This window comes from Watersipora subatra, chromosome 1, assembly GCF_963576615.1.
Source record: "Watersipora subatra chromosome 1, tzWatSuba1.1, whole genome shotgun sequence".
Taxonomy (NCBI): Eukaryota; Metazoa; Bryozoa; class Gymnolaemata; order Cheilostomatida; family Watersiporidae; genus Watersipora; species Watersipora subatra.
The window spans coordinates 22,475,669-22,488,929 of NC_088708.1; the positions used below are offsets into that span (position 1 = coordinate 22,475,669).

General features: G+C 32.3%; 1 protein-coding gene across 1 annotated transcript; it reads left to right on the plus strand.

Moving 5' to 3' along the window:
- The first annotated feature begins 3,777 nt into the window (after window positions 1-3,777).
- LOC137410602 (carbohydrate sulfotransferase 13-like) lies at window positions 3,778-13,254 on the plus strand. Its single transcript, XM_068096051.1, has 8 exons — window positions 3,778-3,823; window positions 4,968-5,078; window positions 6,273-6,441; window positions 8,539-8,629; window positions 9,190-9,369; window positions 11,055-11,160; window positions 11,969-12,145; window positions 13,010-13,254. The coding sequence occupies exons 1-8, from the start codon at window positions 3,778-3,780 to the stop codon at window positions 13,252-13,254; spliced, it is 1,125 nt and encodes a 374-aa protein (XP_067952152.1).
- Window positions 13,255-13,261: the final 7 nt, after the last annotated feature.

Here is a 13,261-nt window from a genome sequence, read left to right on the forward strand (position 1 = left end):
ACACCTCTGTAGTTAATATATTACCTCTATAAACTCTTACACCTCTGTAGTTAATATATTACCTCTACAAACTCCTACACCTCTGTAGTTAATATATTACCTATATAAATTCCAAAACCTCTGTAGTTAATATATTACCTCTATAAGCTCCTACACCTCTGTAGTTAATATATTACCTCTATAAACTCTTACACCTCTGTAGTTAATATATTACCTCTATAAACTCCTACACCTCTATAGTTAATATATTACCTCTACAAACTACTACACCTCTATAGTTAATATATTACCTCTACAAACTACTACACCTCTATAGTTAATATATTACCTCTACAAACTCCTACACCTCTGTATTTAATATATTACCTATATAAACTCCTACACCTCTATAGTTAATATATTACCTCTACAAACTCCTACACCTCTGTAGTTAATATATTACCTCTATAAACTCTTACACCTCTGTAGTTAATATATTACCTCTACAAACTCCTACACCTCTGTAGTTAATATATTACCTATATAAATTCCAAAACCTCTGTAGTTAATATATTACCTCTATAAGCTCCTACACCTCTGTAGTTAATATATTACCTCTATAAACTCTTACACCTCTGTAGTTAATATATTACCTCTATAAACTCCTACACCTCTATAGTTAATATATTACCTCTACAAACTACTACACCTCTATAGTTAATATATTACCTCTATAAACTCTTACACCTCTGTAGTTAATATATTACCTCTATAAACTCTTACACCTCTGTAGTTAATATATTACCTCTATAAACTCCTACACCTCTATAGTTAATATATTACCTCTATAAACTCCTACACCTCTATAGTTAATATATTACCTCTACAAACTACTACACCTCTATAGTTAATATATTACCTCTACAAACTACTACACCTCTATAGTTAATATATTACCTCTACAAACTCCTACACCTCTGTAGTTAATATATTACCTCTATAAACTCCTACACCTCTATAGTTAATATATTACCTCTACAAACTCCTACACCTCTATAGTTAATATATTATCTCTACAAACTACTACACCTCTATAGTTAATATATTACCTCTATAAACTCCTACACCTCTGTAGTTAATATATTACCTCTATAAACTCCTACACCTCTATAGTTAATATATTACCTCTACAAACTCCTACACCTCTGTAGTTAATATATTACCTCTATAAACTCCTACACCTCTATAGTTAATATATTACCTCTACAAACTACTACACCTCTATAGTTAATATATTACCTCTACAAACTCCTACACCTCTGTAGTTAATATATTACCTCTATAAACTCCTACACCTCTGTAGTTAATATATTACCTCTACAAACTCCTACACCTCTATAGTTAATATATTACCTCTATAAACTCCTACACCTCTGTAGTTAATATATTACCTCTACAAACTCCTACACCTCTATAGTTAATATATTACCTCTATAAACTCTTACACCTCTATAGTTAATATATTACCTCTATAAACTCCTACACCTCTGTAGTTAATATATTACCTCTACAAACTACTACACCTCTATAGTTAATATATTACCTCTACAAACTCCTACACCTCTGTAGTTAATATATTACCTCTATAAACTCCTACACCTCTGTAGTTAATATATTACCTATATAAACTCCTACACCTCTATAGTTAATATATTACCTCTATAAACTCCTACACCTCTATAGTTAATATATTACCTCTACAAACTCCTATACCTCTGAATGTAAATGTCACCTACTCTATTTATTAAACGCCTACACTCATACTATGTTGAAACATTTTAATGCTAATTGCAACAATAGTTTTCCGATATCCTGTTACCTCTTCATAGAGTTATTGTCCCAACTTTGCAACATGCCTAATCTTATATAGATAAATATTCTCAGGAGAAATGGATTCTATTATTAATTGCCCAATGCAGGATTTTGTTGTAGTTACGATTTTTAAGATGATAAGAGTATTGTTTACAAGTTCAATGTTTCCCTTCTGAATCATTTAAAATAAAATATTTTAATTTTAAAATATTGTACAAGTATTAAGCTTAATATTTATGAGTTCCTATCGTTTCAGACTTCAATATGGCTACTCAAACAAATTAAAGCAGTTTTTATTCTGTGTGTGTTTTGTCTTAATAAAACTGTTTTAGTCAAAAAACTCTGAGATGTTTAGAGTAAACGTTGAAGAGTAATTTAGTTAGTTAGCCTTCAAGTAATGAAAAGGTAAGTAAAGAAAATTTAGTTGGGAGACTGAGCTGAATCATTTCGAATTCATCTTGAATGCATTTGCTATTGTGGTAGTCTTTGTCACTTATCGTTCGTTTGTATATAATATTTATTGAGGTTAGCATGAGAATACAGAATTTTGTACCTCACTGACACTAAAATGAAAAAACATGATTAACTTCTAAATGAGTATAAGATACAATTAGTGGATGGGGTACGTATGCAAAGCAACTTAGTAAAGAACTAAGTAGAATAGATTAAACATAGTACATAGATGAGATTTATGGTACGCTCATTAATGTTTGTACGGCTTATTGGTAACATATATAGCACTAAACTATAAATGGTAAGTGTAGATTTATCTTAGCCTATAAATACATCGAGTGAAGATCCTAGTAACCACCAAGTATTATAAGAAGACAACTTCCAATATTGTGGCTGATGATCACCGAAAGATCCTACAGCAGGCAGATATTCATGATAGGTCACCATAAGGTCACCATAAGGTCACCATAATATATAGTTTTGCAGTGAGCTATTAGGTCTTAATTTGCATATTAAAAGTTTTAATTATAATTTATAATATAAAGCTCTATGTTATAATTCCTGCAACAGATATTAGGAATGCAGAATAGCATATCAGATTGTGTGTCTACTGCCCATTAGTTCATACAATCTATGCAGAGCCGTAGAAACTCAATTCTTTTCAGCATGCTCAACTCATATGATATTGATCGCGCTACCCATACAAATGTTTGGACACTCCGATGAATTGCGCAGTGTGTACAGAACTTGCATAACGAAAGGGAACACTGCGGCAGTGAGCACAACTCAAGCACTCGATTCAGTACACCGAATAAAATGAAACAAAACCAGGATTAGCAGCATGTGACACGATGGTAAGTCCTAACAAATATTAGGTGTATCTATCCTGAAAATAGCTTGTCTGAATGAGACGGCATTTCAAATCAAGTGGTTATTTTTAATTGCTAATGCTTGACACTAGAATATGGCTATAAATCGACTTACATTAAACATTTGAATTAATTATTGTGATAGAAAAATTTATTAAAACGCACTGTAAAGGGTGCTGCAACAATGCAGTAACATATAAAGGTACTGTTAAACTTTTAACAAGTACTGAACTTATGCATTTGTTAGCGCTAGAGTCAATTTTCTATAACCCCTCTAATCATAGACCAGTCTCTAAAATGCTAGAGTCAATTTTCTATAACTCCTCTAATCATAGACCAGTCTCTAAAAGAGATGCAGCGGTAGACCAATTTTAACAACTGCCATCGTCAAGCATGAAATGTATATCGTAAATGCATTCATATACTTCATCAAATAAATAATATCCACTTTAGATTCACTATTAACATTGGAAAAGCTAACCAGCATGCAGACATCACATAATGATATATTTATATTCTAAAATATATTATTTGTTTGCAGGAGACCGCAAATAGTTCTAGAATGTGCCGAAAGCAACACTTGTATCTACTAAGTCTGGTAGTTATGACAATCATGTGCAGCACCTTGATTGTTTTTCAAACAAACTCAAGTAAGTGTTCTACATTCTATTACATATTATTATGTTACAAAAGAAACCTTTTGGAACTTCGATGACCGTAGAATGCTATACAGAATGGCTACCCACATGCTCCTGTGCTTTCACCTAGTCCATAACTTGTTCTAGTAGTATATTTTGAGTCTACAGTTTTTATTGATGTTTCACTTATACATAATACTAATATATCATAAATTGCCTTATACTATATGCTCTATGACAGCAATGGCAGGTGCTTTTAGCTGAGTGCATAGTGTAACCCCAGTAGTCAGACACCGGCATGTAGTTACTCATGAGACATGAAGAGTCAATGGTGCGCCACTTATCGGAGACAGAACAATGTCTATTGATCCACTGCATTGACATTATGGTCATTGACAGACATTTTCTCTCTATAGACCTTTAGTATCGTGCTATTGGCAGAGCTGTCAAATGCATGTGAGCCGAGCTGAATGCTCACACGCATCAGAAGTAAACTTGCACCACATCAGTGTCGCCAGGGCTGCCTTCTTGCCTCTCATCAGTACAACTTTTAGTAGATGTCATAACTCGCAAATCAGAGTTTTTTACTACACAAAAGTAGCTAATTTGAGGAATGTACACAAGTTTGAAGCCAAAGCATGTGTGTTAAGCATAGAAATGTGCTCGCTATAAATATTTACTATAATAAGAGCCGTGTCTGTTCGAAACCATGATTGAAGCCATTTTAAGAGCGTTATGAAAAAAATTGCTCTATGCAGGAATCACACCCAAATCTTTGGATTTCCAGCCATGCGAGCTACCATTTGCACCACTCAACAACCTTGCTACAATGTGAAATACTTGTACACATAGTTATTACACATGATGATTTCTCACAGCGCACGGGACTCTCAGCGTACTAGTGATTTATAAAGATAAAATGTTTTCATTGTAATGCTTCCTTTAAATTATGTTTTAGCAGCTTACGTTTAGAAAAGCAGCATTTTTTATAGTTGGTCAGAAAAGTTAAAAATCTACGATACATAACAATTAATGTATTATTTTAAATTATAGTTTTTTAATTATGTTGAGTGGTATATATTTTATTTAAATTTGGGTAAAAAACTTTCACATCTATTCTGTGTAGCACACTGAATATAAGCTCCATTCCTTTCAGGGCTGGTTCTGACTGTTATGAAGATAGAGCAGCCGTCAGTCTCCTCTCATTATTCACATGTTCCAGAAGTGGAGAGAATTAGTAACGGAAGCACCATGTACACACACGACAGTAGGTAGAGTCCGATATCACAAATAAGCGTTTAAAAAACTCGAGTCTGCTATAAAGCTATTTTGCTAGGCTTGCTATAGCTCTTATGTTATCATATCTTAAAACTGTCATAGCAACCTTTTACTCTGCAATTAAACAAATTTTCAACATTAGGAAAAAAATTGCCAAAATTTTTGTATATTTTGCAATAAAATGAGAATAATAATTATATTAATAATAATATAATAATATAATCATAATGAGAATAATTTTGATATACTTTGCTATAATTTCTGGTATTTAGATACAGCACACTGATATGTAAATTTCAGATGAGAAATATACCAAAATATGACATACTAATTAAGTTACAAAAAAATAATTTTTATTATGTGAATATAAAACTAGCGTATAGCATTATTTGTGTTCACTCTTCATTCACAATTAATATAATACAAAAATATTTGTTCAAAAATATTCTAAAGATGCATTCTATTAATTAAATTATTGCAGCATATATCACCGGTCTATCAATTTGTGCTAATTTGTGCTTGAAACATGTAAATAATTAAATTTTAACAGGACTTTAAAAAATACTAATATAAAAAATATATATATATAATTTAAATATAAAAGTTTTATATTACCATTAAGTATTTGTATAAAATTAGTCTAATTAAAAACTGGTTTTAAGTTAATCATAATCATTACATTTCGTTTGAAAATTTTTAACAATTTTAATTATATCGTGTATAAAAGCATTGCAAGTAAGAAATAGCTCTGAAAGCAGAGGAAACTCAGAGATGACTATTAATCAGTATACAAGTAGCGGTGCCTCAGCAGATATAGTCAAATGAAGTATCTGCAGATTGCACAGACAAAGAACCAGTTAAAAATTAAATTGTGTTCATTTTTCGGCAGCCGAAATGGAAGGAGCTCAGGTTTTCGGCTCACACAGACATTCAAATGTTCCTAAAATAACATGAAAAATTATGCAGGAAGTTGCACTTTTTTACAATTTTTTCACACTCAAGTTGTCTATGTGACCATATAAATATGCTCTAAAAGAAGTTCAGTGCAGCGCTCATTTACAGTATGTGAAGTGATAGTTGGTATCACAGTGTTAGTTTAGATTTAGCAGCCTTGCTACTAGTGTGATAGTGACGGTCAGCTGTTATTCAGAGAAATATTTTAGACATTGCTACCTGTTTTTAGACAAGCGATTTAGTGAATTTAATAGACTAATAAATGGACAACCTAGCAGTCAGCTGTTTCGATGTCCTGGCAGCATCGGCAAACAACATCTCTGTCAGCACTATGTAGCTGACTGGGTTGGGAAGACTGATATCAAACGCGTGTTAGAGACGAGGATACATCGAATCAGGTAACAACTTTGTTAATTTGTAGTGCGAGTTTTTTCTTTTGTAAAATTTTTTAGCTATGGTATGAAAAGCAGAAATTTTATTTTTGTATAAGCTGACCGAATGGGAATGCGTGAGTGCATTTGCTCTTGCAACACCTGGATGGCTTTAGACTGGAAAACAGGTGTGTCGTCAATAGGCGTGTTCAAAAGCTCCAAGGACTTTGCAATGAGAACATGTAGGTCAGAGAATGAGTTGGTGCGTGCTGCACTGCCGACAGCCACTAATCTTTTGCTCACAAAACCGTGGTACTTGAATATTCTTGAGGTGTCTGGTACTCAGCTGTTGCTGCTTTTTGTATTTTCTATCCAAGATGGGACGCATATTTGAGATTATCGTGAGGCGTAGTGAAGACAGTAATAGCGAATATGAGGTGTGTAAGAATTTGCACTAATTGACATCTTCCAACGGGAATATTTCTCAGAGAAAAATATTTTCCTTTACGTAAGCACACTAAACAATACCTTACTCTCAGCCCTTTTTGCATTTATTGATGTCCGCAAACAAGCAGATTATAAAGGATATTGCGTAAGGTGTCCTTAGAAATGCTCTAGTATATAGCTCGAATAGAAACAGACAGCTATTAGCAGATTACACCGAGTTACCCGTATCTTTTAGCTAAGCATTACAAGGTTTCATGACAAACCATGATTTTAAAAATTATATTAAAAAAGATTTAAACAGTGTTTTAAATTTGTAGCAAATTGATGGATTGGTACCTTGCCAGTTCATGTATATCGGAGTAAAATGTTTTTTCGGCAATAGTAATGCGGCATCTAGTTCTTTCAGACTCATTTTCAGTCTGTTGGCAATTCTGTTTTGTGTGTCACATATTAATGAATCCGTAGATACATTGTTATTAACATTAACAATTGTCATATTGTTAATTTTAATAACAACATTATTAAAATTAAATTCATAAAATATTAATTACGTGTTAATAATGGTAACACTAATTAATATGTTAGTGTTAATATATAACATATATAACACTAACATATTTATTAACATTAAATTGACGCTGTGGCTATTAAAACAGTGTCAATCGTTAACGCTAAATGGCTATTATATACTCTTCTAGGGCAATTATTAAAATTTATCTGCATATTGTTATTCTGACAATATATAATATATTTACAACTTAAATGCTGTATACTTATTACAGTAAGGGTAGTTATATTTTTGTTTTGTTTGTTTGACTTGACAGCAGGAGTGCATTAAAAATAAAAAAGTTTTAGCTACCATCTCACACAATAAAAAGGCACTGAAACATCAAGGTAGTTGTGGATATGAATTCTGTTTTTCAAACAATGGTGTTCAAAAATAACCCCTTTTAAATAATCATTTTTTGTAAATAGTTTTTGTTAATAATTTTTATAAATAGTTTATATGACAGTTAGCATTCTCATTAATTGCTGGAAAAGGAGACTGTGGTTAAAGTCCTGCACATTATATAAATTGGTATTGTGCACGCAACTGTAGGACTTAGACTGAAAGTTCTGCAAATAGCATTGTTAAGAAACCGTTATGCTGACAGAAGTTGGCTTGGCTTGAGCGCTGTGATAGAGAGCAATCACTGAATATGAAGGAGACCACTGGAAATGTTTCTGTACCGCATGAACTGAAATACAAATCTTTTTTTAGAAATGTTTATTGATTTGAGGAGCAATGCTGCTAACCAAAACGTTTTATAAAGCCATCTTACAGCCTATGTTACATGTACCGCATACAACAATAAACAAGAGATTGCTAAAATAATCTCTCGATGCACATATTAATAATGTTCAGCAAATTTTTTGTCACTCTTTCTTCATATTACACTTTGTGACCAAGTTATTGGGGTCAGAAAATAAAAGTATAAATTGCTAGAGCTAAAACATAGATTCAGGTTAATATCTTTTACAGTTATTTATAAGTGACTATTAATAGTACCATTTTGCCCTCAGTATGATTGAGGACCATAGAGAACTACGGCCGTAAATCCTCAAGCAGCTATCAAGAGTTATAAAACTGCTTTTGTGTTTCATGAGGTGATCCTTAGAAATGTTACTTTATTTTAGAGAAAGGTGCTCACAGTATCATGAATTCATATATAATGCGTCGCTTTCTAAGTACGGCACTCAGAATAATAGCAAACAGTTTACAATGAAGGTAAGACAATGCATGTTGTATATACTATGCTGTACATGTTGTATATAGTGTATATGTTGTATATACTGTACATGTTGTACATACTGTACATGTTGTATATAGTGTACATGTTTTATGTACTGTACATGTTGTATACACTGTACATGTTTTAATGTACTGTACATGTTGTATATAGTGTACATGTTGTATATACTGTACATGTTATATATAGTGTACATGTTTTATGTACTGTACATGTTGTATATACTATATATGTTGTATATACTATATACGTTGTATATACTGTACATGTTGTATATACTGCATATAAAACTCACTTCGTCTTTAATATCAAAGAATTTATGTATTAAAATAAAATGATAGTTTAATGCGTTGCAACGTGACCTATAAATGCTGAGAGCCAATTACAGAGACATAATTATTTGTCTGAAACTAAATAATTATTGCATAGTCTTCCTTAACTTTTTTCTATTATTTTTATTGAGATATTGTGTAATTCACTTGCTACACTATTATTTCGCTTATAACTTATGTAATATTTATTTAAAATATTTGTTTAGAGAGTACTGACTAATAGAAAACTGAACTTAGCAATGTGCTGGGTGCCAAAGACAGGATCCACATTTATGAAGCATGCTTGGACGCCGCTTAATAAATTACCTGCTCGTAGCCTTCCACATCAACCTAAGAGAAACAATTCGTTATCATCATTGTACCTTCACGACTTCTGGAGTAGTCCGGTTAGTTCGAGTATAGATCTTCAGTGGCAAAAAATATAACACCCGACGTTTCAATATTTTTTTAAATACTTCATTTACTAATCGATATTTACATGTACTTATTAGTAGTCCATATTTGCTATTTATCATCCATTTATTTATTTCAAGATTTATTGGTATTCAGTTTGCTGTAAGGCTACAATTCTTTGAACAAATTTCTTGGGGTCAAAATATGATAGAAGTAATTGCGACTACTTCTGCACCAGGATGTAAATCAAGGGCGGGTTCGCATTTTATTTTACTAAGCAAGACGAAAATATTAAACTCGTTATCGCCCACCTTTGCTTAACTGAGCCCTTTTCAGTCTTAGCACTACATGTATGTCCTACCCTTATGTAAGAATTGCTCTCAGGTGGTTGTGAAATCAATACTCTTGATATCATTAAACTCTTTAGAAATGCTACTGTTCCGACATTCCTTAAAACAAAGTGCAGTTGGACTTGCGGTTGGTCCACACAGGGAACTGTTGGAGTGCCAGTGCAGAACTATGTTAGTAATATTTGTTACACGAAGGCATTCCACTGATATTTTTGTTTAAACGACTTTGTAAAACCTACTGCTTTCTGTCCTGCATGGCGAGATGCGATGCCAACCTTTTTATACAGATTTATATTTTTAAAAATACCTACAATGACTATTTTTCTCGCATTTTAAAAAATGACAATCAGCAACATTTACTATTAGCATGCTGCTGAAAGTCTTTTTTCAATAGTCTAGTTTATGGTTTATTCTATTCAGTCATAAATAAAGAATATTTTAGTTATTTGTGATATTACATGCTTAACTTACTTGAAAACTTAACTTGCACAAAGATTGCCCTTGTAATAATTTATTCAATCAATGAAAATAGAATAATACACCAAATTCTGACTCGTCTAATGATTAATGATGAACTAATATTGCTTCTTCAGAAGACTATATTAATTCATAGACACATCTCTCACACTCAAACTCAGAACTGTTTAGGTTAAATTCAGTCAGGCGTTACTAGTATCGCATTAAAAAATGTTAAGAATCGCTAATTTGCTAACAACGTTTTAGGAACTCTCTAAACATTGTCACTGTTGTCTTTTAAAAATAAAAGCATACATATACAATCTATATACAATATATATATGTATAAATATGTAGTTTATACTTAGTATACTAAAGTTTATTCTTAGCTTTCAACTACTGTCAGTTTTAAGAATGCAATATTTCCTACCATCAAATAATTATTTACTTCAGCAGTAAATATATGTATATATAAAATGTATGTATGTTGAGTTCATATAGAATCTAAGACAGGCAGATTAATTAGACATTGGGATTGACAGCGTAAAGTATTGTATGTGTATTTAATTTTGTAACAACACCTTTTTGTTTATCCTTTAGCTGTTCAGCAAGCAGTAGCAGTGACACTTAGTTTGTCTAAGTAAATTTTAGAACCTCTTTTAGAATTTAATATTTTTACAGATGTGATATAGGCGAGTGCCATTTTATTAGTTCAAAGGCAATATGTTCCCATGATATAAACATCACTAAATTAATTTAAGTCGACGGGTTAGTTAAAATAGTTGAAAATATTTAATTAAATTATTATTTATTGATTTTATTTGCTTGTGTGCTGTTCAGCAGTTCATCCTGATCATTTAATGATATTACAGAAACAACTTTCTAAAGATAGCTACACAGTGTTCACCGTATCAAGAAATCCTTGGCAACGCCTAGTCAGCGTGTATCGAGAGAAATGTGAGCAAACTGGATCCTTACGTAAGTAGTTGTAGAATTGGATATTTTTTAAAAACATATTTGATATGAATTACACTTTTAAGTAAATGAACTTCTATTTCTTTAACAAAGTCATCCACAAATAATATTTGCAGCTAAATACAAAAATTAATTTGAGAATCGTTATAGTGTAGGATAGACAAAAAAGTAATAATGTAGCGCAGGCAAGAATAGTAATATGTAGAATAGATAAGAATAGTAATAATGTAGGGTAGACAAGAATAATAAAAATGTAGAATAGACAAGAATAGTAATAATGTAGCGCAGGCAAGAATAGTAATAATGTAGAGTAAACAAGAATAGTAATAATGTAGAATAGATAAGAATAGTAATAATGTAGCGTAGACAAGAATAGCGATAATGTAGAGTAAACAAGAATAGTAATAATGTAGAGTAGACAAGAATAGTAATAATGTAGGGTAGGCAAGAATAGTAATAATGTAGGGTAGACAAAAATAGTAATAATGTAGAGTAGACAACATAATAAACAGTACAGAACGCAGAACTAATGTAGTGTGTCTAACATGACAAGTAGTTAGTTTTTAATCTAAAACTATTGCTGAGTCTTAAATGCAATCATATTAAATACACACTGAACAAATAACAGTATTTTTTTGGGAATTACTGCTAGTCACAGCGGTTGACATATATTATTATGCATATTTAACTAAGCTGATTAGACACATGTGCAATTGTAAAGAACAAGGTATTTTTAACAAATGTACATGGGCTGCTACAGAATCAAAAGTCCATACTTGCACAACTCAAACTGTATTAAAAATTTCATTAGATCTATGCAAGCTGAATTTTGGTGAGGCCTGCTCAAGAAGAAGCACGCATGTGACTTTCCAGACATTTCTAGAATGTGTTATTGACATGATGGTCGAGGAGCGAACGGAGTACTATGGTCATGTTGAGACGAGCTATAAGAGATGTGGAATTTGTGACTATCCATATAACTACGTTGGTAAGCAATAAACGGTATAATATAACTTAGTACACTATGGCTGAGTTAGCTGCGATGGACAAATTTAAAAAATGGAAAACAGTTATCGTAACCAATGCTAAAAATGATAAACTATTAAATAATGAAAGCTATGAATTTACCTACAGCCAGATTTTTAAAAAAGAAGTTAAGTTAAGGAGTGTTGAACAATTACATTAAATTTGAGTATTTAATAAAGGATAGTCTTAGCACTTTTATCGATACAAGCAAATGCCCCTCCTCCCCGTATTAAAAATGTCCTAGATTTGGGTCTACAGATATCTAGGTCTACAGCTTATCAGCTAAAAAAGTGGTAGAGTACCGTATTACTAATTACTGAGCCAAAAAGATGGTAAAAGTGGTAAACTACGATAAACCCCATTCTCTGACACCTGTTGACATAAACACGGTGTATGGCAACCAGACAATTTCCACCCCGAGAAGAGGTAGATAATCAAGAAGCTAGTTTCACTTAAAAACATCTTCTTGAAGCTCAATGAAGAGTTTAATATTTAGAATTGCTGCCATTGGTGTACGCAGTATCACGCTTGACTGGCCCCTGGTCACCATTTCATGAAATGAAGTCGGCAAATTTGTGTAAACTGGCAGGAAATTGAATCAATAAAGTACACAGAACATACCCAGCAAGGAGACTTGTTTATAAGCCCCTTGAGAATTCTAGAAACATGGAGGGAGATGCAATCAATAGCTGCTGAACGTCAATTACATAACCTTTGCTCACTGGCCATTTAGCTATTCTTAGGCTGTCTTGTATTTAAAAATTGCGTTAATTCCCAGTGATGCCTTCTATTACATGTTCTCTATTTAAACATGTAATTATTACAGTGCTATTTGAGAACCTTGCCAGTGAAACGGAATATATATTCAAAGAAGCCGGTGTGATAGACCCCCACCCCGTGATGGAACGTGTGAGGAATCAAAGTATAAGGGCTATAGAAAAGGTTAACCCGCGTATATCATACGCAAATTATTGGAAAGGAATACCCCCTGTCTTGATAGACAATGTACGCTTTTTATATCGCTATGAGATAATGCTATTCAATTACCCAGAGACACCCTTTCTGCTGTAACCCGCTC